Genomic DNA, 27,998 nt, shown 5'->3' on the forward strand with positions numbered 1-27,998 from the left:
ACAGTATTGGTCTTCAAGCCTTGCCACCAGACTCTGGGGCTTTCCTTTGGGTCTTTTTAAATTTGTGGTGGTTAAATATCATTCAAACATTGAACACCATTCCCTTGGTAAGAAATTAAGGTAAATGATCTGCAGTTGAAATCTTGCAGGTGGGATTGACACCATATTCATTGAATTGTTTTGAAAAACCACATTGGCTGTTGGTTTGATTTTTCTTGTGTTTAGTACAGAGATGAATGGCAATTTTGTGAATTGAGACATTAAACTAACCTTCTACCTTTAAGGCTGAAAACATGACATGGTAATCCCCTCATTTGTTTGCTGTGGAGATAAGGCCTAAAGAGTAATTTGTTGTTCTGTGTTGAGTGATAAGATAACCAAAAATATGTCTACTTTTGTTTAACTGAAATGACAAAGAATTGGAACGATTGCAATTTAAATACTTTATTTTCTTGTTAGTTTGTTTTGTATTCTGTTGAAATTTTGGTTCTTATAACTTTACTAGAATGCATGTATGAATAGCATCCCTCAATTTGTTAGTTCAAAACCATCTTGAGTGTGAAAATGCAATTTGTGATATGTAATTACAATGAACACAAATGGCTAATTGTGCAATATTTTTTGATTTCATCAGAACCAGTTGACCATATGCAACAATGCTTTGGAAAGTTCGGAGGAACTACTAGATTATGCAAATCGGACATTAAGCACCAATGACCCTGAAGCTTTTACTAAGGTATGATTTTTGGCTTTGCATGGAAGCGTTCTTTTTTTCAAGAATGAAACATTTGAGATTGGTAGAAATGACTGACAAGATATTGCAAAATCATGTAAGAACTTAAGATAATGTAATTTATTTTACAAGTACACCTCCATTAAGATGCGCCTGATCAATTTCCACCTTATCCATTTGAATGGTCACAGCTGTTTAGTTCAGTGTTGGGGCTAACTTGCTGTACTGTGGGGAGTGCAGTTGTTGCACTGTTCTAATTTTAGGTGAATTTGGAAAATTACTTATACACTTGATGGTAAGGTCCTAGGGAGCGTTGCTAAACAAAGAGACCTTGGAGTGCAGGTTCATAGCTCCTTGAAAGTAGAGTTGCAGGTAGATAGGATAGTGAAGAAGGCATTTGGTATGCTTTCCTTTTTAGTCAGAGTAGTGAGTACAAGAATTGGGAGGTCATGTTGCAGCAGTACAGATATTGGTTAGGCCACTTTTGGAATATTGCGTGCAAATCTGATCTTCCTATCAGAAGGATGTTGTGAAACTTGAAAGGATTCAGAAATGATTTACAAGGATGTTGCCAGGATTGGAGGATTCAGCTATAGAGAGAAGTTGAATAGGCTGGGGCTGTTTTCCCTGCAGCGTAGGAGGCTGAGGGGTGACCTTCTAAAGGCCTATAAAATCATGAGGGGCATGGATAAGATAAATAGACGAACTCTGTTCCCTGGGGTGTGGGAGTCCAGAACTAGAGGGCATAGGTTTAGGGTGAGAAGAGAAAGGTATAGAAAAGATCTAAGGGGCAACTTTTTTACTCAGATGGGTGGTACTTGTATGGAATGAGCTGCCAGAGGAAGTGGTGGTGGCTAGTACAATTGCAACATTTAATAGGCATCTGGATGGGTATATGAATAGGAAGGGTTTGGAGAGATATGGGCTGGGTACTGGCAGGTGGGACTAGATTAGTTGTGGTTCTGTTCGCCGAGCTGGAAGTTTTTGTTGCCATACATCAGGAGCATCTCGGAACTGACTGCCAGACTACTGAGACCCCTAGGACTCATAACGGCACACAAACCAACAGCCACGCTCAGACAACAACTCACCAGAACGAAGGACCCGATACCCAACATGAGCAAGACGAATGTAGTGTACAAAATACCATGCAAGGACTGCACTAAACACTATATAGGACAAACAGGAAGACAGCTAACAATCCGCATACATGAACATCAACTAGCCACGAAACGACACGACCAGCTATCCTTAGTAGCCACACACGCAGACAACAAGCAACATGAATTCGACTACTATCATAGGGCAAGCCAGACAGAGAACAGCCAGGGAATTCCTAGAGGCATGGCATTCATCCACAAACTCCATCAACAAACACATCGACCTGGACCCAATATACCAACCACTACAGCGGACAGCTGAAACTGACAACCGGAAGCGGCAGGGACAGACCACTATAAACACCGGAGGAAACATCAAAGAAGCGCTTCGCAGGAGGCTCCCAAGGGGAGCCAGGGGACGAAACGTTTGCAACAAAAACTTCCAGCTCGGCGAACAGAACCATAACAATGAGCACCCGAGCTACAAATCTTCGCACAAACTTTGGGACTAGATTAGGTTGGGATATCTGGTCGGCATGGACAAGTTGGACTGAAGGGTCTGTTTCCATGCTGTACAGCTCTATGACTGTAGAGACTTAAGGCTGTATTTCTCCGTAAGCTGAGGGGGAAAGAGCTTCACTAGAAAGTACTCCTGCTAATCATTAATTTGCAAGTAAAATGCTGGAATATGTTCCCAAGTTCTGAATAATGCAAGGCTCATCTACAGCATGTGGTCATGAATGTAAAATGCAGCTCCTATGTTATTACATATAGAGACATTGGTTCAAAGGAATATGTATGTTTGAATATTTCACATTTGCCCCTGAAATAATGGTTGACCTTTTGAATAAATTCTGGGATGTTGGCAAACTTTTTCTTATCAGCTAAAGCTTAGCTCTGTACTGGCTTGATTGAGTAATCTTGATAAGCTTCTATGTGTACTTTTCTTTATAACTTCTGAGAATTGCTTCAAAAGGCAGATTTCAATCTTCTCCTGTTTCTTATTTGACTTGTTTCCATTGAAGAAGTAAAGTACTTGGCCTATGAATGCCCTGGACTAAAATCTGACAAGTTGCCTTAAAAAAAGTCTTATGCTAACATACCATGGAGCTCCCTCTGTCAGCTGTCAGTTCACATATGAAGTGAGTCTATGAATGGAAGTTGGAGTTTGATCTAACAGAAAATTTGTGAAAGTAGAAATAATATTGGAATAAAATGGTTTTGTTAGAATGCGATTTAGAAAATTTAGGTTTATCATTGTATGAGGAGAAGCTGACGTTACCATTCATTGTTTCTGAGACATTTCTTTCTGGATTGCAGTTGATAAATCACGTGCAGTAGGTCTTTGTCCATCTCCCTTGTACTGGAGGCATGGTTCTTGGGTCTGAGGGTATTAGAGACTTTCAGGCATGTATGATGTATTTACGATATCTCTCTGTATTCTCTTCCACTGAAGCATTCAAGATGTTTACAACCAAGGAGAAAATGTAACATTGTAACACAATTCTAAAGTGCCCATGGGTTCCTCATGGATTTTGTCTGTGGGAAACTAGATTAAATTTGAAGGTTAAAGTACACCTATGCTTCATGTTCAGTAGTTTGTTTTTGGAGATTAATAAACCCAATCTATTCATCACACTTTTACCAATTGGCAATCAGATCAGCCAACAGGAGTTTACATAGAAATCCTTAGCTTCTGTGTCTAATTTGAAGTTAAACAAGACAGACAGAATTAGTTCAACCTTGGTCTCCTCATATTTAAATGGTTGTTAACAATTTGTATGATGTATAGGCTTTTACTCCAAAGTAGGAAATGTTTAACTTGCCATAGATGTGGATTGCTTTGCAGGATCTCTATTATTTGTTATGTGGATATCTGTGGTTACACCCGCATTTATTGCCTATCTCTTAATGTTAGGTTAGATTAGATTACTTACAGTGTGGAAACAGGCCCTTTGGCCCAACAAGTCCACACCGACCCGCCGAAGGGCACCCACCCAGACCCATTCCCCTATGTTTACCCCTGCACCTAACACTACGGGCAATTTAGCATGGCCAATTCACCTGACCAGCACATTTTTGGATTGTGGGAGGAAACTGGAGCACCCAGAGGAAACCCACACAGACACGGAGAGAACGTGCAAACTCCACAGTCAGTCGCCTGAGGCAGCAATTGAACCTGGGTCTCTGGCACTGTGAGGCAGCAGTGCTAACCACTGTGCCACCATGCCGCCCATGTTCTGGAGCAGATTGATGATAAGGTACTTATTTGAACCATTGCACAGTTCTCTTGTGGTTTAAGTGCATCTACAAGTGCTGTCAGGAAGGACATACTAGCATTTTGAGCCAGAAATAGTAAAAGAATTGTGATATAGTTCTAAGTCAGGGTAGTGTGTTTTGGAGAGAAAATAGAATGTTGTTCGCTTATCTGCTTGACTTGTCCTTTGAGGTGGCAGATGTCACAGGTTTTAAAGATACAGTCAAAGGAACTCCCTAAATTAACTATTTTAAGACATCATTCCCATCATATGCATACCTCTCACAAGGCCAACATTTATTTACCATCCCTAGCTTCCCTTGAAGATAGTAGTCAACCTCTGTCTTGAGTTGTTGCAGTCCCTGTGAAGATTTGATGTTTGCCTAAGTCATGATTGTGTTGCACTTCAGAAGGAACTTGAAAATAAGTGTTACCATTCATCTGCAGTTTTGTGCTTTGTGAAGTTGTAAATTTGATATTTGCTGTTGAAGATCCCTTCAAAGTTTCTACAGTGTTTATTGCAGTCATACTGTACAGTTGGTTCTTGTGTTTGGGACTGCACCCAGCCAGGAAAGTGAAGGGAATTCCATCATACTTTTAACTTGTGCCTTGTATGCAGATGCACACGCTATCAGTTGCATTTTGTTTGCACTGGTGTCATGGTAAACAAACTTCTGCTTTTTATGGGGGAAAAATATATTTTGAATATAATGCCAGTGTATGTTAATTGAGTGGTTTTTGCATTAAAATTCCACTCTATAGTCTTGCATTTAATTTAAGGTATTGCTCTAATGCCATAGTGAGGAAGTGTTGCATTGTTTCAGGATTAGGTTTTTTAAGCATTCAAACAGAGGTCCTGTCTGTTCTTCCAGACGAATGTGAAAGATCTTTGTAACAATATTTGAACAGTATCTCAAATAAATCATATGCATCCGGCTCCAATATGATCAAATAATGAGGATCAGAAGGGCGGAACAAAATCCTCAAAACCCGATGATATAAATTTGTTCTTCCTCCTCCAATCTTGTAGTTTTTCCAAATGAATCTTCTCCCTCACTTCTACAAGGATTCACTAAAATCTTCTGATTTTTGTTTGTGGGATTGTGTGCTGTTCAGTTTTGGCTACCATGTTTTTCTCTAGGTAAAATGATTAGCTTTTAATCATTTAGCTTCTCCCATTTGCCTTCATGTGCATATGCTGTTAAAATAATTTAATCCAGTTTAATATCATTGCTTGATGGGGATCAATTGAATAAACAATAAGTTTATGTTCTAACTCTGGCACTACTCTTATAAGAATTTGCCTGGAAAGATTGATAAAAGATTCTCCTTTTCTGGTTAAGTGTTGAACTTTATACAAATGTAGCGATGGGGAAGTAATCGAGAGAGGCCAACCTTAAGAGCATCCAAAGTCAATCAGTTGAGAAATGGTTAAGACATATGTGCGTACACAACAAAGACAAATGGGGGTTTGGGAAGAAAGAATTAGGAAAGCAGTTCAGTGGTTCAGTCCTAAGGATTTTCTCAGATACTTCTTGTGCTAATTAGAATGCAGTTTCTTGGTTTTTCTTTGGATGCTTCCTCTGGTTTGCGAGAGGCGCAGGGTGACTGATTCGCACTTATAAAGTCTCTGATTTATTAATCAGAAGTCACAGGTTACAGCAACTGCTGGAGGAAAAAGATGAACTGATTTTCTTCAAGCTTTGAGGTATTTATTTCAGCAAACAGTTCCTGAACTTGCAGAGATCTGATGACTTCTCATCTATCACGTTTGGAGGCCAAGCTGTTCGGCTCCCTGGGAACCAATTGGCCAGCAGAAGGCCATAGTCATTGCTAGTTCGCAGACCAATCAGCTACTTATTGCTGGCTGAATGTCCATTTGTGCTCCAGCAAAAACTCCACGACTTAGCATCACAGGAATGTACAGCACGGAAACAGACCCCTCGGTCCAATTCATCCATGCCAACCAGTATCCCAACCCAAGCTAGTCCCACTTGCCAGCACCCGGCCCATATCTCTGCAAGTCCGTCCTATTCATGTACCCATCCATATGCCCTTTAAATGTTGCAATTGAACGAGCCTCCACCACTTCCTCTGGCAGCCCATTCCACACATGCACCACCCTAAGCCTATGTCCTCAAGTTCTGGAGTCCACCACCCCAGGGAAGAGACTTTGTCTATTTTTCCTCTCCATGCTCCTCAAGATTTAATAAACCTCTATAAGGCCACCCCTCAGCCTCCGACGCTCCAGGAAATTCAGCCCCAGCCTATTCAACCTCTCCCTATAGCTCAAATCCTCCAACCCTGGCAACATCCTTGTAAATCTTTTCTGAACCCTTTCAAGTTTCACATCCTTCCAATAGGAAAGAGAACAGAATTGCATGCAATATTCCAAAAGTGGCCTAACCAATGTCCTGGACAGCCACAGCATGACCACCCAACTCCTGTACTCAATTTCTGTTACTCTCACTGAGGAAATATATTAACTTTTGATGACTTTGACCTTTTCTGCATTTTAAAATCTACTCCCTTGATGTTCTAGAAATTGCTGAGCAGTATATTATTTGCTGCTTGACACATTCACAAAACATGCTGGAGCTGCATAGGTGTAGTAAGAGAATACTGCTGTGTCCTTGGATGTGGAATTCAGAATCACTTCTAACATTTGTAAATACATGCTGAGAGTAACTTCAACACAAATTAGTATATACTGTCATTTTGTTGTTTTAAAAAATGCTTTTGGGAATTAAAAGAACTGGATTATGCAACTACAGACACAAATGTGTAATTGATGTGCAAGCAAAACTGGTAAGTCATAGATCCATCAGTCTTGAGGTCAACGGTTTAATTTCTTAGCTCTAAGTGCCCCTTGTGGGCTAATAGAGTACTGTAAAGTTGTGCTTGATTTGGTCGCATTTTGCACTAAAATCTTGAATTATCTAGTTATTCAAATTAAATGATGTTTAATTCAGAGGAATGGGAATGCATCTCTGCACTAATGGACACATCAAAATTTTAATTATTCGCCGCAACCTGTCTTTCTGAAAGTTGCTGTGCTATTTGAATAACTAGATAGTGTGTTATGCTTAAGCATGTATGTGATTATTTTGGCTACTGCAGCACTAACCCACTAACTGCTGCTGCAGCAAAGATGGGATTCTGTAATCTGGTAAATAAAAGTAGATCACAGTACCCATGACTTTTTTTCTTTAAAATGCAATGTTTTGGTTTTCTTGAAAAAGTTTATAGATTTCTCGTGTACTTTCACCTCTTTCACCTTCAGCATGATGTTTCAGTCAATTTGCATGAGCAGGACTAACATCCTCTTTTCCTCTTCCTCTTTCACTCCAAGGCTGCCAAGCAGATCAAGGATAGGTAAAAAAATTTATTTATCTTTGGCACTTGTTGAATGATGTACATCTATAATATCTATGAGAACTTCTTATTTAATCTCAGGATTAAGAGAATATAAGGGAAGAATAGAGTTCTTTTTTTTTCTCATAGTACAGAAATGAAGCTCATCTTCACCAGAGCAGGGTAAGAAAAGTGGCATACTTAATTTTTATTTCCCAATTAATGTATTTGTATGAATGATAATGGATTTCTGCTCAGGGAGTCGGCCCCTAGTTTTAAACTACTCAGTTGAGAAATTGTTTGCCATATAGTCAGTAACGTGGGTCTGAGCCTCAATGTTGTGATGCAATGTGTTATGTTTACATTTGTTTTTGTGGGGGCAAGCTGCTGGGTGAGGGTCAATTTAGTTTGAAGTTTAGTGTCAGTAAGTCCCATGTATTTTCCCACTCTTCATTGATTTGGGTTAACATGAAATGCTTATTTGTGCCTATCCCAAATGTCATCCATAGTATTCAAAATCAAAAGCTGGTACAGCCCGGGCTTGGTTCCACTCATGAAGCCTGTCTTATGCTTGCGCCAGCTAACAGGCAACCTATCAATGCTCTGAAACTTGTTTCAACTTTGCTGCAATTTAGAACATTTATTGAATGGTGTAGCAAAGAATAATTTGCTTCAAAATCAGGATTAAGAGGGTGAGAGTTGAGGTTGTTAAAAACATTAATTTTAAACCCTATTTAAAACACTTGATGTGGCATTATTCTGAGCTGCCCACCATGTTTTCCAATTAATTAACCCATATGTTTTCCCTTAAACTGGCAGCCTTCAACTGATGTTTTTATGCACATATCTTTTATATGTAAATAAATGGGCACATCATTAATTGCATCTAAGTTCTTTGTGTTTTATTTGCATCAGCACCTATGAGTACCTCAGATCAGTCAGTGCTGGGTCCACTTTGGTTGTCATTTATATAAACAATCTGGATGAGACGTTCGGAAGCATGGTCAGTAAATTTGCAGATGACACCAAAATTGGTGATACAGCCAACAGTAAAGCAGGTTATGCAAGATTACAAAGGGATCTTGATCAATTGGGCCAGTGGGCTGAGGAATGGCAGACGGAGTTTAATTTGGGTCAATGTGAGGTACAAACAAGGGCAGGACTTACAGTTAATGGTAGGGTCCTAGTAGTGTTGTCAATCACAAACCTAGGAGTTCAGTTGCATAGTTCTTTTGAAAGTTGCATCCATGAAGACAGAATGGTTAAGAATGAATTTAGCGTGCTTGCTTTCATTGTTCAGAGTTAAAAAATCACAACACCAGGTTATAGCCCAACAGGTTTATTTGGAAGCAGTAGCTTTTGGAGCGCTGCTCCTTCATCAGGTGGTTGTGTAGTATAAGACCATAAGGCACAGAATTTATAACAAAGGATTACAGTGTCATGCAACTGAAATGATATATTGAACAAACCTGGATTGTTGTTAAGTCTTTTATCTTTTAGAATGGATTGCAGGTTTTGGTTCATTAATATGTAAATACCAGAACTTCTTTTAAGTCACCTTCTCGAGATAACTTAAGATTTTATAACAAATAATGCCGAGGGTACCAGTGTTGGTCTGGAGTATGAAGTTAAAAATCACAAAACACCAGGCTATAGTTCAACAGGTTTATTTGGAAGCACCTGATGAAGGAGGAGTGATTCCAAATAAACCTGTTGGACTATAACTTGGTGTTGTGATTTTTAATTTTATAACAAAAGGTGACATCTAGCTCAGACAATGCATTAAACGTGTAAGGCTAGGGTCTGTTTCCCAATCTTGAGTCAGACTGGTTCTATTTCCAAAGTAGAATTTACAAAGCATTACATGGATTGACTGCCTGCAACAAATCAGTCAGTGATGTATCTGCAAATACAAATTCATCTCATAGACGTGTGTGTATGTGCAAGAGAGACAGGGAGTGAGTGTGTGCATGTATGTTTGCATGTGTGAAAGCTTGGTAAAGTGTGTGTGAGAGTATGATGGAGTATAAGCCTGTGAGAGGGTGTATGCGAGACAGCGTGTGTATGAGAGAGGATCTGCGTGAGTGTGTATGTGTGAGAGTTTATACTGTAGTGTGGTCACCTGTAGTGTGACATGAACCCAAGGTCCCGGTTGAGGCCATCCTCATGGGTACCGAACTCGGCTATCAGCCTCTGCTCAGCCATTTTGTGTTGTTGCCCTATCCTGAAGTCTCCCTTGGAAGGTCACCTGAAGATCCGAGGCCGAATGACCCTGACCATTGAAGTGTTCCCCGACTGGGAGGGAACACTCCTGCCTGGTGATTGTTGTGTGGTGTCCATTGATCTGTTGTTGTAGCAACTGCAAGTTGGGAAACACTTCAGCCATCAGGGTCATTCAGCCTTGGATGACCATCCTCCAAGGCGGACTTCGGGATAGGCAATAACGCTAAGTGGCCAAGTAGAGGCTGATAGCCAATTTCGGTACCCATGAGGATGGCCTCAACTGGGATCTTGTGTTCATGTCACACTACAGGTGAATGCATTGCACTATGTACTCTCTCATGCACACGTACACATGCACCCTTACATACACTCACACTCATGCAGACCCTCTCTCATCTCTCATACACACACACCCTTCCCCCCCCCCCCCCCCCCGCCCAACACAATCACCCATGCACACACCCTCTCACAGGCTTCTACCCCATTACACCTACACACGCTTTACCAAGCTTTCATACATGCAAACATGCTCTCTCTCTCTCACTCACGTGCACACACACAAGTCTGTGGAGTAAATTTGTATTTGCAGATACATTCTATTTTGCTCAAAAAATGCCCGATCTGCTGGCAAACAATGCAGGCAATCAATGCACCTAATATTCTGTAAATTCCACTTTGGAAATAGAACCAACCAGACTGAAGATTGGGATGCAGACAGACTCTGACCTCATACCTTTAATGCATTGTCTGAGCTGAGATGTCACCTTTTGTTATAAAACCTTAAGTTATCTCGAGAAGGTGACTTAAGAAGTTCTGGGATTTACACATTAATGAACCGAAACCTGCAACCCATTCTACAAGATAAAAGACTTAACAGCAATCCAGGTTTGTTCAGTATATCATTTCAGTTCATGACTCGGTGATCCTTTGCTATAAATTCTGTCTCTTTTATAGTCTTCTAGTCCACAATCACCTGATGAAGGAGCAGTGCTCTGAAAGCTACTGCTTCCAAATAAACCTGTTGGGCTATAACCTGGTGTTATGTGATTGTTAACTTTTTCCACCCCAGTCCAACACTGGCTCCTCCACTTCATTGTTCAGATCATTGAGAATAGTTGGGCTGTATGTTAAGATTGTACAGGACATTGGTGAGGCCGCTTTTGGAGCACTGTGTACAGTTCTGGTCACCCTGCTATAGGAAGGATATTATTAAATTGGAAACAGTTCAGAAAAGATTTGCTGGGATTGGATGGTGAGAGTGATAATGAGCTGCTGGATAGGGTGGAACTTTTTTCCCTGGCACCTGGGAGGTTGAGGTGCGAGGTTTATAAGGATAGACTGGGACTTTTTCATTAGAGTGTCTGAGGTTGAGGGATGATGTTATAGAGGTTTATAAAATCATGGGAGCATAGATCAGGTGAATAGCAAAGGTCTTTTCCCGGAGGTGGTGAAATTCAAAATTAGGGGGAATATTTTTAAGGTGAGAGAAGAAAGATTTAAAAGGGACCTGAAGAACAACACTCAGTGTGGTTTGCATGAGCTGCCAGAGGAAGTGGTAAATGCAGGTACTGTTACAACATTGGAGACATTTGGACTGGTACATGAATAGGAAAGGTTTAGAGGATGTGGGCCAAATGCAGGCAAATGGGTTTAGTTTGGTTTCGGAAACCTGGTTGGCATGGACTAGTTGGACTGAAGGGTCCGTTTCCATGCAGAATGTCTCTGACTCTGTCTGATTCTGGAGCCATGTATTGCCATTTTATTGCAATTTGGAAAGTTCATTGGATTTGCAGTTTTCTCGGTCTGTAGTCTGTTCCAATAAAATCTAATAGGAGTACAGGTTCACAAAAGTTTAAGTAGTTGGGGGGGGGGGGGGGGTGAGGTTGAGACAGCTGTAAACTGGATAATCCTCAAACAGTTTGTTGAAAATGAAATGTAGTCGGTTTAAAAAGAAAAGGTTTGCCGATTTAATTATGGCTTTTTTATTCTGGAAAGAATACTCTAACTTGTCAGGTTTCACGTTGCTTTTGTAGGGTAACAATGGCTCCTGCATTTCGGTTATCTTTGAAACCAAAGATCAGTGACAACATGACACATTTAATGGTTGATTTCTTCCATGAAAAGCAGATGCTTAGATCACTGAAATTTTTACCAGGTAAGAATTTGATTTGTTGGTGTTGTTTATGTTGATAAACGCCTGTGTAGTTTCATGCAGAGAATGGTGCATGATTGGAATGAGCTGCCTGAGGAAGTGGTGGAGACTGGATGGGTATATGAATAGGACTGGTTTAGTGAGATATGGGCCAAATGCTGGCAAATGGAGGTAAATTAATTTAGGCTGTCTGGTTGGCATGGATGAGTTGGACTGAAAGGTCTGTTTCCATGCTGTACATCCCTACGACTCTGATTCTAGTGCTTTTGCTGTATTCATGGAAAGCCACTAGCAGTGATTTGGCCCCTTGTTTTCCTGAACTAAACCATAGCTCAATAGTTGACCTTCAGACCTTCTGTCATTCTCTCAATTGTTCCATTGCAAGCCTTGCAATGAATGACAATCTAGATTGAAGTATAGTTCTTCCTTCTTCCCCTTCCTCCAGAGAAATGTATCCAATCTCTACACAATATAATTGGCAAACAACCTAAGAGAAAGTTGTCCTAGGTCAATAAAACATTTTTAACGCTATACATAATACATTTTTAACTCTATACTATTTCCATGCAGGCTTGTAGTTGAAATTGAAGACAGAAGTATGTGAACCTACCCTATACCCAGTTATTCTTTGGTTTCAAGTAATGCTATCATACTGAAATTTTAATTAGACAGAAATTTTTCTTGAATATAATATTTCCACAGATATTCAGTGACAATTTCAAAGAGGAAAAAAATTTTTTTTAAAAGTATGCTGCTTTGTGTAAGTGTGTTTTGAAATAGAAGAGGAGGAGGTGGCAATGGCCTTGTGGTATAATCAGTGAACTGTCAATCCAGAGACCCAGAGATTGGGTTCGAATCTTGCCATGGCATGTTGGAATTTGAATTCAATAGATATCTAGAATTAAGAATCTAGTGATGACCATGAATCCATTATTGATTGTAGGAAAAACCCATCTGGTTCACAAATGTCCTTTTGGGAAGAAAACAGGCCTCCTTAGCTGGCTTGGCGTACGTGTGACTCCAAACCCACAGCAATGTGGTTGACTCTTAACTGCCCTCAGGGCAATTGGGGATGGGCAATATATGTTTGCCTAGCCAGCACCCTCATCGTATGAATGAAAAAAAGACTATTGATGTTATTAAATGGATATTTTCAAACTCTCTGAACATTGCTTCATATAGCATTCTGTTTTTGGAGCATTGTTAAATAACATCAACCAATCCAACTTCAGATTTTAAGTACGGGAATGGTTGGCTTTAGCTGTTTAGCACACAGTGCTACACAGCTCAAGCGGAAGTAATCCCAACGCTGCTTTAAAAAATTGTGCCTGTTATGAAATGTCTATTTTATCAGTCCAGTTGTTCGGTTAAGAGCAAAAGTCTTCTTAATTCTGTAAATTGTGCAATTAGTTTTCTTTGGGTTTGTCCTGATGCAGTTTGACTAGTGAATTATACCGTTTACTCTCAATGTTGAATGAAGTGTCAGAAGTATGATGTAAAGTGGGGTAAATTGCATGCATGTGCAAAATATTATTTGTTTTTCTCCTGCTTGCAAACATAAATGTTACATTCTGGTTACATATATCTGTTTCTCCATGAGGTGCAAGTTTTAAATATATTTAAAGTGTATGGACCTAATACAGAAAATAATCAATTGATTTTTGCAACAATTGGTTGGGCTGCATTCAAATGCAGTGGGGCTTATGTAGGACACTGTTACTGCAGACTTGATTGTACCACCTGTTTGTCTAGACTATATAATGATGCATTTACCAGACATCTGTTGCCCTTTCTGTAATGTAGCATCTTCCAGATTAAATGCATTCCCTAGGTGATTTTAATTCCCTGAGCCTAGTAAAAAAAAACTGTCAACAAACTTGAGCCATTGAGTACACTTAGTGTATGTTGATTATTTCCTATTCTAATCAAGCCCTGCTTAATGTTTGCTGGTCGCCCTGGCTCACTGTCCCCAAAAGGTAGTGTTCAAATTTTTTTTTAGTAATCTCTCACAGCCCTATAACGTCTTCCCACCTGCTCTTCCAAATTCTCTTTCTCTACCTCTGGCTTTTGTGCAGTCCCTCAGTCCACATTCCTAACATGTTTTTAGTCAGTTGGCTGCTATACTTCTGATAAGAAAGTTGATGGCCTCATGAAAATATCACTGAGCTGTTAATCCAGAGACCTTGGTAATGTTCTGTGGTCTTGGGTTTGAATCCCACCATGGCAGATGATGGAATTTGAATTCAATAAAAGCCAGGAATTAAAAGTCTAAAGACTGTGAATCATTGTCGATTGTGGGAAAAACCCATCTGGTTCACTAATGTCCTTTAGGGAGGGAAGCTGCAATGCTTACACGGTCTGGTCTACATGTATCTTCAGATCCACAGGAATGTGGTTAAAAATCACAACACCAGGTGATAGTCCAACAGGTTTATTTGGAAGCACTAGCTTTCAGAGTGCTGCTTCTTCAGGTGGTTGTGGAGGATAAGACCACCTGATGAAGGAGCAGCGCTCTGAAAGCTAGTGCTTCCAAATAAACCTGTTGGACTATAACTTGGTATTGTGATTTTTAACTGTACACTCCAGTCACCTCTGTACATCGGCATCTCCAAAACAGGAATGTGGTTGAACCTTAACTACCCTCTGGGCAATAAATTCTGGCCTAGCCAGTGATGCCCTCATCCCATGAACAATTTTTAAGAAAATTCCTCAATGCTTTGTGCTTCACGGCTTCCAAGTTTTTAAGACCCTCTTTTGACCAACACTTTGATTCAGCATTTGCGAATCATGGAGTCCTACAGCATGCAGACAGGTCCTTAGCTCCAAACTGGTCCATGCCGATCAAAATGTCCATCAACGCTAATCCCATTTCCCAGGACCTGGCTCATATCCTTCTAAACCTTTCCCATCCACATGTGTCCAAATGCCTTTTAAGTGTTGTTAATGTACCCACCTCAACTACTTCCGCTGGCAGCTCATTCCATATGCATACCACCCTCTGTTTCGAAAAACGATTGCCCCTCAGGTTCCCTTTTGTTCTTTCTCCATTAACCTTAAACTGATGCCTTCAAGTCCGTGATTCCCCAACCCTGAGAAAAAGATTGAGTGCATTCATCCTATTCATGCCTCTCATGATCTTATAAACTTCTATAAAATTCCCCCCTCAGTCTCCAAGCTCTAAAGAAAAAAGTCCTACCTTGCCGACCTCTCCCTGTAATAGAAACTGTTGAGCCCTCGCAACGTTGTTGTAAATTTCTTCTGCACTCTTTCCAGTCGGAAAGTGTATATAGTTTAATTACAATATTTGATTTTCTGAATCCTAGCAGGATGGTATCAGTTTGACTGCCTTTGAACTAGGGCAAACAGTAATATGACCAGGAGCAACTTTCCTCTCAAACCTATAGTTATGTAAGAAGAAGGGAGAAGCATCTTGTAGAAGGCACAATGCCTGTGATGTAGGGTGTGACTCAGAAATTTTCAGAAAGGCCATGTGTTTCGAGAAGTGCCTTCTGGACCTAGTGCCATGTGCTAACATTGACATCAAATTCACAGTGCATTTAACCCCATAGCCTTCATGACACCGAGAGCTCTCCTGGCCATCTATTCAGGGTCTGTTAACAGCCCACAAATGTATGAGACTGCCAGCTTGTTTGCCAGTGATGACAATTGGTTAGCTTCACCTGTGATATTGGCCAGAACAAACAGGTAGTTTGGTTTGCTTCTCTGACTGTTGCCTTGATGCTGCAAGACATTACTGTCAAGGCCATAACAATTAGGAGCAGGAATCTACTATTTGGCCCTCAAGCCTACTGTGCATTCAATAATATTGTGGATCTGATCATGGCCTCACCTCCACTTTCCTGTTATATGTCAACTCTATACCTCTTGACTCCTTAATCAAACATCTGTCTCAGACAGCATTGAACAAACTCAGTGAGCTAGCCTCTACTGTTGTCTTGGAGGCAAGAATTCTACAGACTAATAATTTCCTGAGGGGGAAGAGAAACCATCTCATCTCCATCTCAACCAGGAGGCCTCTAGTTCGAGACTCTTGAACAAAGGAAAACATCCTGTCAGCACCCACCAAACCAAGTTCTTTTATTCTTGTATATTTCAATAAAATTCAACTGAACGCAAAAGGCAATTGTCATTCCCAAGATCAATCAAATTTTCATGAGCAGCAATATGTGCACCACAAAATTACATATGAGTGTTTTAAGTTGTTGTCCCATGTCAGTTCAGATTTACTAAAAAACCCAAAAGCAAATTTAACGATGGCTTTAAAGAGACTAATCAATGGTTGACCTAACTTGGTTTGAATAAAATGCTTTGTTAACAGTTCAGCTGTCTTTACCAGTTGACCATAAGCCATAGCTTTGCTTTAACTGCCAGTCAGATCATTTTACTTGGATAGTTTCTTAGTGTGGCAGTCCAAGATTGCAGAGCATCCTTCAGCGACAGTCACTTTAGCTTCATCCTTGCCAGAAGAGAATTGGGTCTGGCCAGATAATAATGATCAATGCCTATCATGATTATTTTCAGTCACTCTTTGTTAAGGATACTGTAAACTGATTGGTGTTGAGCAGATATCGCTCAACACTATTTTTCAGTGGATGACTCTCTACTCAGGTTAACATCTTTCAATGCAGAAACAAGATACTGTAGAGGCTAGAAATTTGAAATAAACATGAAATACTCAAGTGTGAGAACATATGTGGTGGGGGAAGTTAACTCCTCAGGCCAATGACCTTTCATCAGAAATGCTGCTGAGCTTTTCCAATATGTTATGTTGTTTTGTCTAGACTCCCAGTTTCTGGAGACCGGTGCTGAAATTTCACTGGTAAACAATGCCTCTGCATTTTGAGAGTTGTGAAATCAGTGGAAACCATCTCTGGTATTCTCTCTCGTTCTTGCTTGGTATTTTGTCCTCTAACAAGGGATAGAGTTTTATGCCATAAGTATATTGGCACATGTTCAGCTAATTAGCACCCTCACCAGTCACCAAGTATTCTGGGAAGAGGCATGAAATTATAGACTCATCTTTACTGGCTATAAATCTTGGGTCATTGCATCTGTAGCATTTGACTGTGGTTCATTAGGCATGTCTCAAACTTTAGATGGGAAGAATATTTAACTGAGCAGGATTGTAACACAATCCTGTTTTATTGCATGGTAGTCAAGAAGAAGGCAGCCACTTGATTTCTTTCCCCAACCAATGCTGGGGCCCCACAGCATCTCTTAGCCCACGGGTCAGGAAGCAAATGTGGCATTTAACATTTTGTGGTTTGGTAAATGCTATCCATGTTAACTGAGTCTTGAGCTAATTAAGATGTTAATTTCCTGAAATACATTAGTCATTGTAATGAAAATATTTTCCAGCTTCCATCTAATGTATATTGATTAATTTCTGATTTGAATTTGAGTTATTGGTCATATCCATATGGGCTGAGATGATATTATTGTAAATGCTTAAATGCATAACCTTTTCCACAGTCCCACGAGCTCCTGAGATTGACCTGGCAGATTGTTTGGTTGCTGATAATTGTGCAACTGTTGTGTGGAGAATGCCAGAAGAAGATCATAAAATTGACCACTACATACTAGAGTACAGAAAAACCAACTATGAAGGACCGCCTAGAGTTAAAGAAGAACGGAACTGGGATATCATTGATAATATCAAGGACACTGAATACACCTTAACAGGTCAGTTCTGTATTTTAAAGTTAAACCTAATGTGTATGCAAAAAGCAGATGAGGGTCAATTTCTTTTGTTATTGAACGTCTGCAGATGCATTGTCCATCAGAAGCTGGCAGTTTTGTTATTGATCCACAGTCTGCCCATTTGAGTCATGATGTCTAATAGCAACAGGTCAATGATCATAAATTCACATCGAGAAACTCTTAGATGTTTATTTGCAGAAAGTGTATTCTGGATTAATGGCCTGAAACCTGCAAAAAGATACCAGTATTAAATTTTTGCTTTGTGTGTCTCCATTTAAAAAAGTGAAGCTGAATGCAAATAGCTAACTTGCAATGTTATTTTTGCGAGTGTGATTACCCTAGGTATCCTTGGAAGTACTATGATTTCTAAAGTTATCTTCAGTGAAGTGGAGAAATAGTGATAGCATTAGCTTTGTTACTGTGGTGTAGAAGGAAGTCAGACCCTGAAAAGCTAACTATCACTACCTGTGAACAGCTGATATGTTTATTTTTCTCCCAAATCTTCTCCCTTGGATGGTATTTATAAGAAATAACTTACCTTATTTTTCATGTCTTTGGGAGATCCCAAAGTGCTTTGTATCCAGTGACATGCTTTTGAATTGAAGAGCCTGTTGCACTGGGGGAAAAAAAGGCAGCAAATTTGGACATGGCAAAGCCCAGAAACATATGGCTATATTTGGGATCTTGCTTAAGGGGACAAAAGTAACATTGATTAAACTCTGCTGCTGTTTGATAATGTCTGTGTCCTTTATTTCTATCTAACTTGTGTTAACTGTGTAGATCTTGTGTTGCAATGAGTGTCAACTTAAATTTTATGGTGTCGCCTCTAGAATAAACTTTTGGGCTAACTTTGTGAAACACTCAACTTTGCTCTAATGTCGTACTACAATCAACAGGTTTTAAGTAAAAAGTTAAAATACATTTAGGAATTGTCGTGCTGAATATGGAAGTAGAAATACTTGGGCAACTAGCTATTGCTGGGGGAAAGAAATTGCCTGAAACAATGTAATTCAGAAATGTTTTAACTTTTCAGTTTACTGTTTGTGCTACAAAGGGGTAAAACAGAAACAGCCAGTTTGGTGGACCTCATGCCACTGTTTCCAACAGTGATATACCATTGGGTGAGCAAATCACTGAGCCACAAGGGCAGGCAATGTATTTTGGTGAGGGGTTGGGTGATGGTGGGAAGAACTTCACAGTCCATCACCAAAGTATTCAGTAGCATCTGAATATTGCATCTGCCAGATTCAGCCTGATTTAGCTTGACTAACCATAAATCAGTAAAACCATAAGTAAGATGACTCCCCAAAGCCTAAGAGCCGTTAACATAGCACAAATCAGGCATGTGGTGGAATACACTCTCTTGTTTTATTTCCACCTTTGAAATGTGTGTAGAATTTGGTGCCAATCCTTTGACTTCTAGGCAATATCCAAGAATAACCTGAGTCACCAGACTGCTGCAAGTTCTCTTCCAAGTCATGCACCATCCTGATTTGGAACTTCGTATTGCTGTTCCTTCTCTATTGGATGAAAATCATGAACTCCCTCCCAAACCCACTGTGTACCTGCACTAGCTGGCTTCCAGCAGTTCATGAACACAGCACCCTTGGGGCAAATAGAGATAGGTACCAATGCTGGCTTCTCCCATTCCATGAATTATAATTTTTTTTTAAATTGCAGGCAGGTATAGAATTCCAGCTATAGACTAAAACTTCATTCAAATTAAGATTTCCATCTGACTCCAGGGCTAAATTATTTAATGCCTGTGCAATTGACAGTTGGGGATAATTAAATTGACTCAAACCTAGGTAGCATTTAATATTTCTCACTTGTTACATTAATCAAAGAAAATGGTTGTCAAAATTTTTTGCGATCCACAGTGGTGAAATCTGAACCTGGTTCTGTGAAGAGTGCTGTAACCCAGTGAAGGTCCTGGTATATGTATCTACTTGAATTTCCTGAAGGGATGATTTTCCACTCTTTGGATACTACTCAAATGTGTTTTAGAGATTAGTAAGGGAGACTTGGGCCAGATATATCTTTATATGGATAATTTATCCTGTAGAAGTCTGATTAGTCAGTGTAGCTAAACAGAGTACCAGAATTGTTCACTGCCCACTGACTCTTTGGCAACATCACAATCACAATCTAACACACTGCTGTATCTCCACACCGCTGTGGGGAAAAAGAAAACCCTTGCTCTGCAGTGAATGAAAAAGAATGGTGTTACTGGTAATACAGAAAATGTTTGTGCTTTGAATATTGAACTAATGAACGTGGTGCTTGGTTTTTTCATGATCTTTCCTTTTGTAATACAGGGCTGAAGTTTGAATCAAAATACATGAATTTTCGGGTCAGAGCATGTAATAAGGCTGTGGCAGGAGATTATTCGGAGCCAATAACCTTGGAAACAAGAGGTGACTACTATGTAGTGCTTGGCATTTGATCCTGATCAAGGGATTCCTGATGAAGGGCTTTTGTCCAAAACGTCAATTTTCCTGCTTCTCAGATGCTGCCTGACCTGTTGTGTTTTTTCAGCACCACTCTGATCTAAACTCCGGTTTCCAGCATCTTCAGTCCTCACTTTTGCCTATTTTTTCCCAATCAGTAAATTTTAGGACAGGCTTTGGATGGACACAGTGCACGGTCCGGAAACTTGGACTTTTTTTTCACTATTTCCATTGTTGTGAATGTAAAGCCCAGACGAGAATAACTTACCAAGTATGTCAACTATGGCATTATCCTAAAATTTGAGTCTGGCCATTCAAAATTAGAATCTGAAACCTGAGGCTGAGGGGTAACATTGTAGAGGTTTGTAAAATGATGAGGCACATAGACTGGGTGATTTTCCAAGGCCTTTATCCTCGGATAGGGGAGTCCTATGTTTAAGGTGAGAGGGGAAAAGTGTAAACAGAACCTGAGGGGTAACTTTTTCACACAGAGGGTGCTGAGTGTATGGAATAAGGTGCCAGAGGAAGTAGTGGAGGTGGGTACAGTTACAACATTTAAAAGGCATCTGGGTGGGTATATGAATATGAATGGTTTAAAGGGATATGGGCCAAATGTTGACAAATGGGACCAGGTTGGATTGGGATGTCTGGTCAGTGCTGTCGAATTGCATCAGATTTTCTGCTTCCATGCTGTATGACTCAACTTATGCCTCAGCATATCCAGCATCTACAGTTATTTGGTTTATTTTAATTGTTTCTACAATTTTTACCTGAATGGTTTATAGTTGCTGGGCTAATCTTGCAGCATCTTTTGAATAAGAACATAATGTTTGTTCTCCAGTCTTCAGTACCAGCCCTAAATCCAGGGACGTTGTAAAGATTCTTTCCAGTGCTTCTGCAGTTTCCACACTCATGTCCTTTGGTATCCTCGAGTGTGGCTTATCCAGCCCCAGTGTCTAATCAACTTTAACTATCTAATACTACCGCCTGATAAATTTTAGTGACTAACATTTCCTACTCCATCAACATCTGGTTATGATTGTTTTGTAGGTAAGCGCTGATGCGCAATATTCAATTAACACCCTAGCCATGCCTCTTGTTTAAGCATAAATCTTTAAGTCCCTAGCTTGGCTCTACCCATTTTACCATGCTTGCGCACAAGTGCACTTCAAGAAAACTTTGACATTTCCTTTGTTAGCTGCCAGCCTTTTTTGTCTTTGCTTCTCATGCTTGTTTTCTCATCTGAAGGTAGTCAGAGTCATGGAGTCATACAGCACAAAAACAGACCCTTCGGTGAAACCAGTCTATGTTTGTATTTCTGTGAAATTTCCTTGCAGAATTGTTCCTCCATATCCTTCCCACTAGCTGGAGGTCTAATTATTATTGTGAGCAAGTATTACACACCGCTAATTCCTTAGATCGAGCCCACTAGTTTCTTGATCCCTCTGAAACATCCTCTTTCTCCTTCATCAAAAGCACCACCGTAGTCCTTTTTGTTTGAATACCAAAAATAACCAAAAAATATTTAACATCCATATCTGTCTTTCCTTCAGTGGATCTCTTTTCACCACCATATCATGATCCATCTGTGTCTTCCAAAGCTTATTAAATATACTTCATGGATTCATACGCATGTAGAGTAATCCTGCTTTAGTCTTGATTAGTTTCGACCTTACTTCGACATCATCTATTAACTTATTGTACTTTACTTTAGTATTGTCTGCCACTCCTCACAGTTGGTGCACTGTAGTAATCACTTTCTTATATTCTCCAGGTTCCTGCTGAGTTAATTTAAACCCTTTTCAACAGTACAAGCAAAATACCTTGCAGGAAACTCACCCTCACTTCTGCTCAGATGCAGCTCATCCAGTATATACAGGCGTCATCAGCCTCAAAGTCAAAGTGTGGCGCTGGAAAAACACAGCAGGTCAGGCAGCATCCGAGGAATAGGAGAATTGACGTTTCAGGCTTAAGCCCTTTATCAAGAAGCCCTTCAACCCTTCCTGATAAAGGGCTTATGCCCAAAACATTGATTCTCCTCCTCGGATGTTGCCTGACCTGCTGTGCTTTTCCAGCGCCACACTTTCAACTCTGATCTCCAGCATCTGCAGTCCTCATTCTCCCCTCCTCAGCCTCAAAGGAATCTAAAGTATGTAAGGATTCTAAAGCCATCATCTGTCGTATATCTGTACTCGCTTGAACATGACACTGGAAATTATGAAAATTACTGCCTTTCAAAGTTTTGCTTGCTAATTTTCTGCCTATTTCCTAAATTCTGATTGCTGTACCTCCCATACCAATGTTAGTACCAATGTGGACTATGATGTATAACTATACTCACCCAGAACAGTTCTGTAACATTCCTGATCCTAGCACATCCCTGAGTTGGGTTGGCAGCTGCAGGAATGTATTTCTGTTCCCCGAACTAAAGAATCTCCAGTCAGCACTGCCTTCCTCACCTCTTCCTCCCATCCTGTACAGTTGCGCAACCTGTGGTGCCATGAGCTTGGTTTTCTGTGCATTCCCAAGGATCCATTGTCATTGTCATCCTGAACATAGAATTGGTTCATTAGCAGGACCTCTGGACTTTCCTGCAATGCATGCCTGTCTCTCTAGAGCTGTCAGGTGGTCACTCGTTCCCTATCTGCCTGCTTGCACCGAACCTGCAGTGTAACCACCTCACCCATGATGTTTATTTTTCCACCATGCCACTCAAATAAAGTTTCCATACTTACCCAGGTTTCAGTTTCCTGAGGCTATAAAGCAAAAGGCCTCCGATTTGCAGTTTTGATTTGGATATTAACCTATTTATTGTATACACTTGACCTCTGTCAAGGGAGTGTTGTTAATCCAGATTTGTTAGTGTTACATTGTATAATTGTAAAGTTTATATTTTACACAAATGACTTTATATTTAAAAGAAGTTTTTTTAAGATGCTAGTTAACTTATTTACTGATACCTTAAAATATTAATAAAAGCTAGGTTTGTGCCATTTTTTCCATAGGTTTCAATTTTACCTTTGATGGCACAACTTCACACCAGAACTTAAAAGTTGATGATTTCACTGTTGAGTGGGATTCTTCGGGTGGAAAAGGGCAGGAGAGTAGAATGAAAGGGAAAGAAAACAAGGGCAGGTAATCGTTTCACTATACCTTTTATTTAGGGCAAGAAAGTTTTTGTACCTAATCATTTTTCCAGGACCGTAATATGTGGATCTATACTACTGCATGTAGAAGTTATTGTGTGAATAAAGCTTTTGGAAATATTTCTACAATGAAATTGTTATTTAAGTTTTGTAATGAAATGAATTAATCCTGTGGGTTTATTGTACTAAAATGTGATTATTTAGAATAACTAACTTAACCCTGGGTACAGTACAGTGAATGTTTCTAGTAGATGTATTCTGAATGTTTGATCTAAAGCAGGAAGCATTTGTCTTCCTTGTTTGCCTGGGCTTGCAGAATCCCTCTCCTCAAATGCAGTTAAGGCAATCACTGGGAATTTCCTTGGGCTTTTCCACTCAATTATTGTACCTTTGCCGTAAATCTGAGGGGAAATCTAGTTTAAGTTTGTTATTGAAGCAAATCCTAACACAGCAGAAACTAAAATTAAAAAATGATATTGAGGAGGAAGTAGAAGATTTTTCACTTGAATTTTCCAAGTGTCTACATGTTGTATGCTGCTAATCTGCTTATCTTCCTCTCTCAGTGGCCAGATTTCTTTGAAGAAGAACAAAATGAGGTGAAATACAGTAGTTGCTTATTTTGAGTTTAACTGGTAGCAGCAGCACACTGATAACCATACTTGCATTTCTTCTAATGGAAATAGTATGGAACTAATCTGCTAGCGCTGTCAACTCTTTCAGTTTCCTTGTGGATTTGGAATGTACCCATCTTGAGTTGCACAAACCTACCTTTGTTTTAACTCTGAGCGCAGGGATCTCAATCTCAGATTTCCAAGCTAACCTCTGATTGTTAAGATTCAATATTAAGCCACACTATGAGCAATGTTCCTTTCATGATCTCTTTTTTTACTAATAAATGTGTGAAATTAACTAGAATTTGATTCCTGTGTAGGAACGCATTCTGCAGTTCCCAGTAATTTTTCTTTTAGGTGATATTCTGTATTACTTTGGAAATGCATGATAACAGCTGATTGAACAACACTCAGCATTTTCTGTTTGTATTACATGAGTGAAAACTACTGTTTTGCAGATTTTGCATTGCATTTCTACGTGTTAAAACAGCAGTTTTTTAAAAAATGAAAGCTTATTTGATTAAAGATGTATTTTCTTTCATTTCTAAAAATTTTAAATTTTGGAATAAATTGTTTGGAGTCATAGAGTCAGAGATGTACAGCATGGAAACAGACCCTTCGGTCCAACTCATCCATGCCAACCGGATACCCCAACCCAATCTAGTCCCACCTGCCAGCACCCGGCCCATATCACTCCAAACCCTTCCTATTCATATACCTATCCAAATGCCTCTTAAATGTTGCACCACTTCCTCTGGCAGCTCAGTCAATACACGTACCACCCTCTGTGTGGAAAAAAGTTGCCCCTTAGGTCTCTTTTATATCTTTCCCCTCTCACCCTAAACCTATGCCCTCTAGTTCTGGACTCCCCAACCCCAGAGAAAAGACTTTGCCTATTTACCCTATCCATGCCCCTCATAATTTTGTAAACCTCTATAAGGTCACCCCTCAGCCTCTGATGTTCCAGGGAAAACAGCTCCAGCCTGTTCAGCCTCTCCCTATAGCTCAAATCCTCCAAGCCTGGCATCCTTGCAAATCTTTTCTGAACCCTTTCAAGTTTCACAACATCTTTCCGATAGGAAGGAGACCAGAATTGCACACAATATTCCAACAGTGGCCTAACCAATGTCCTGTACAGCCACAACATGCCCTCCCAACACCTGTACTCAATACTCTGACCAATAAAGGAAAGCATACCAAACGTCTGCTTCACTATCCTATCTACCTGCGACTTTCAAGGAGCTGTGAACCTGCACGCCAAGGTCTTTGTTCAGCAACACTCCCTAGGACCTTACCATTAAGTGTATAAGTCCTGCTAACATTTGCTTTCCCAAAATGCAGCACCTTCCATTTATCTGAGTTAAACTCCATCTGCCACTTCTCAGCCCATTGGCCCATCTGGTCAAGATCCTGTTTTAATCTGAGGTAACCCTCTTCGCTGTCCACTACACCTCCAATTTTGGTGTCATCTGCAAACTTACTAACTGTACCTCTTATGCTCGCATCCAAATAATTTATGTCAATGACAAAAAGTAGAGGACCCAGCACCGATCCTTGTGGCACTCCACTGGTCACAGGTCTCCAGTCTGAATAACAACCCTCCACCACCACCCTCTGTCTTCTACCTTTGAGCCAGTTCTGTATCCAAATGGCTAGTTCTCCCTGTATTCCATGAGATCTAACCTTGCTAATCAGGAGTAGAAAATATACTGCTGTCCTCAAATGGTTAAGACACAGTATGCTTTTAAAATATTGTAATCTTTTTGGGTCAGAGCATACTGTTGGAATTTTCTTTTGCATGTTGTAAACAAGTGATCCTGTATCTAGGCAAAGGTATTTTGCTCCCCCTCCCCCATGTGTTAGGACTGGCGTAGAATTGTTCATACCTAATCAAAACAATTCAGGAAGGGTTTACATTGTACAAAATGTTTTGAGCAGCGACTGCCTCAGGGTAGCTGTGGTTATCAGGCCTTCTGCTATGGTAAATAAGTTCTCTAAATAATTGCATTAAATTTTTATTTCATGTTTGAAAGCATGCTGCAAATAAAACCTGCTTGTGCTTTATCCTGTAAGTGACTAAATACAGGAACACTGTCTGTTTCCCACAGTGAACTAAACCTAACCTTTGCAGTTTGTTTCCTGATTTAATGCTTGTTTTACAGCTTCAAATATGTATATTGTCTGAAAACAACTAATTGATGGATGGAGTCTTCACTTCATTTCTAAGCATATGGTGTTTCATTTGTAGTGATTTAATAATGAGCACCATTCGTCTCACAGTTTATTGGTTTCTCCTATCCATCCTTCACTGTATTTTAATGAGAGACTTTTAATAGAGAGTATTAGGCAAAAATGAAGTCCTGAGTTGAGAGTATCATCAAAAAACATTGATATTAAACACGCAGTGGCCAATAAATGAGGAATTATGAGTACTGATGTTCAGTTGAGCAATGTTTATTTGTGGATACCTATGTGTCCACATTTGTGGACATGAGTGCAGCATATCTGTTAGCTGTCCAGGTTAAATGCTTGTGCGTTTGGGATGAAGTGAACACTTTCTAGGTAGCTCTTGATCAATCATATCAAAATGTTAATTTCTCTTTAATCTTTCTTTCCTGCGGATTCCTCCTTAACTTTTTGGTGAGTATTTTTTGTCTTTCAAAAGTTATACATTTGTTCTCTGTTCACTGGTGCATGCACCTTTTTTGCTCTACTCCACTTGTTATTTACTCAAAATATCAAACACTTGAACTAATAATTCAGAGCTTTGCCCTCTGGCAATTACTTAAAAGTTTAGTTATAGTAACAGAATATGTATAGGCTGAGAGAGGCTTATGTGAAGTGTTATCATATGCTGATAGCCTGCTCCTGATATAGTCATAGTCATGGAGTTATATTGCATGGAAGCAGACCCTTTGGTCCAACCTGTCTGTGCTGAACATAGTTCCAAACTAAACTAGTCCCACCTGCTTGTTCCTGGCCCATATCCCTCGAAACCTTTCCAAATGTCTTTTAAACATTGTAATGATACCCACATCCACCACTTCCTTAGGAAGTTCTTTCCACATACGAACTCACTCTTCGTAAATCAAAACCTGCTCCTCATGTCTTTTTAAAATCTCTCTCCTTTCAACTTAGAAATGTGCCCTCGTCTTTAAATCTCCTAAATCTCCTAAAAGACAATTATCATTAACTCTACCTATACCTCTCATTAATTTATAAACTTTCAGCAGGCTGCCTCTCAACCTCCTATGCTCCCAGTGGAAAAAGTCCTAGCCTATCCAGCCTTGCTTTATAACTGAAACCTTCCATACCTGGCAGTATCCTGGTAAATCTCTTGTGAACCCCCTCCAGCTTAATAATATCCTTCCTATAACTAGATGACTAGTAATCTGAATAAAGCCCTCTGAAGCTACTTGCAGCAAAAGTGTTTACAATGAACGTGGTTTTTTGGCAGCTATTGCTATTCATTAGTATTGCTGTGACCTCTTCTACCTATGAAACATTTAAATGAACAGGGTTGAAAGTTAACAGCTTACGTGGTGAATGGCAGATTTTGATTTTTAGGTGATTTCGCAAATCTCAAAATTAAAATGTAAGTGCCTCTTGGCTTGTCACTTCAGTTGTATAATTTACTGTTAACTTTACTTCAACTGTAATTACTGAATGTAAACTAACCTTCCTTTCCTTTCGTTATTCTGTAGAAGTGGCACACCGTCTCCAAAACGAACATTTGTCTCTGGCCGACCAGCATCGGCACGAAGTAACCGAGATCGTTTTACTGGTGAATCTTATACAGTTTTAGGTAACATTATTTTTATATATAAGAATGACTGATGTAACTTTCCATTCTGAGTGTTTTACATCGTGTATTTTTCACTTTCGTATAATATTGTCTAATAAATTAAATATTATCAGAAATTATTAACCCACACAATAAATGCAAAAATGTGCATCAAGCTTAGAAGATGGAAGCTAAGAGGGCCATATAGATGTAACAACTTCTATGAAGAGTTTGGTGAACATGTGCATTGTAATGTCCAAGAACGTGAAGGAGGCACATGGAACTTTAAAGAACTAGAAAAGTAATCTGAGGTAGTGTTTGATTGAGAAGTTAATTCATTTTTAAGTGGCCAACTTTGCAATGTACAGTTTCTAGTTCTATACTTGTCCATCGAGTTTTCTGCTCCAAATGTTGTAAATTCCAAAAGATGAATTGTGGTATCAATGTTTTGCAAACATGGTACTGTA

The 27,998-nt window shown here is 39.7% G+C and overlaps 1 protein-coding gene across 10 annotated transcripts in view; it reads left to right on the top strand.

Annotated features, from left to right (window-relative positions):
- The window catches only part of fsd1l (fibronectin type III and SPRY domain containing 1-like), a 61,690-nt gene that overhangs the window by 17,721 nt on the left and 15,971 nt on the right, over positions 1-27,998 (top strand). For 3 of the 10 annotated variants that reach the window (XM_043719428.2, XM_043719357.2, XM_087994608.1), the window contains 9 exons: positions 635-736; positions 7,443-7,465; positions 7,595-7,627; positions 11,701-11,822; positions 17,313-17,522; positions 19,859-19,957; positions 22,996-23,125; positions 23,700-23,732; positions 27,455-27,552. In XM_043719428.2, the coding sequence (XP_043575363.2) occupies positions 635-736; positions 7,443-7,465; positions 7,595-7,627; positions 11,701-11,822; positions 17,313-17,522; positions 19,859-19,957; positions 22,996-23,125; positions 23,700-23,732; positions 27,455-27,552 (850 nt within the window). Of the gene's footprint in view, positions 1-634; positions 737-7,442; positions 7,466-7,594; positions 7,628-11,700; positions 11,823-17,312; positions 17,523-19,858; positions 19,958-22,995; positions 23,126-23,699; positions 23,733-27,451; positions 27,553-27,998 lie in introns of all 10 variants that reach the window. The other 7 variants (XM_087994610.1, XM_043719364.2, XM_087994613.1 and 4 more) reach the window with 5 other exon arrangements.

This window comes from Chiloscyllium plagiosum, unplaced genomic scaffold (assembly GCF_037043375.1).
Source record: "Chiloscyllium plagiosum isolate Xiang-an unplaced genomic scaffold, Cpla_swu_hap1 HiC_scaffold_2, whole genome shotgun sequence".
Classification (NCBI taxonomy): domain Eukaryota; kingdom Metazoa; phylum Chordata; class Chondrichthyes; order Orectolobiformes; family Hemiscylliidae; genus Chiloscyllium; species Chiloscyllium plagiosum.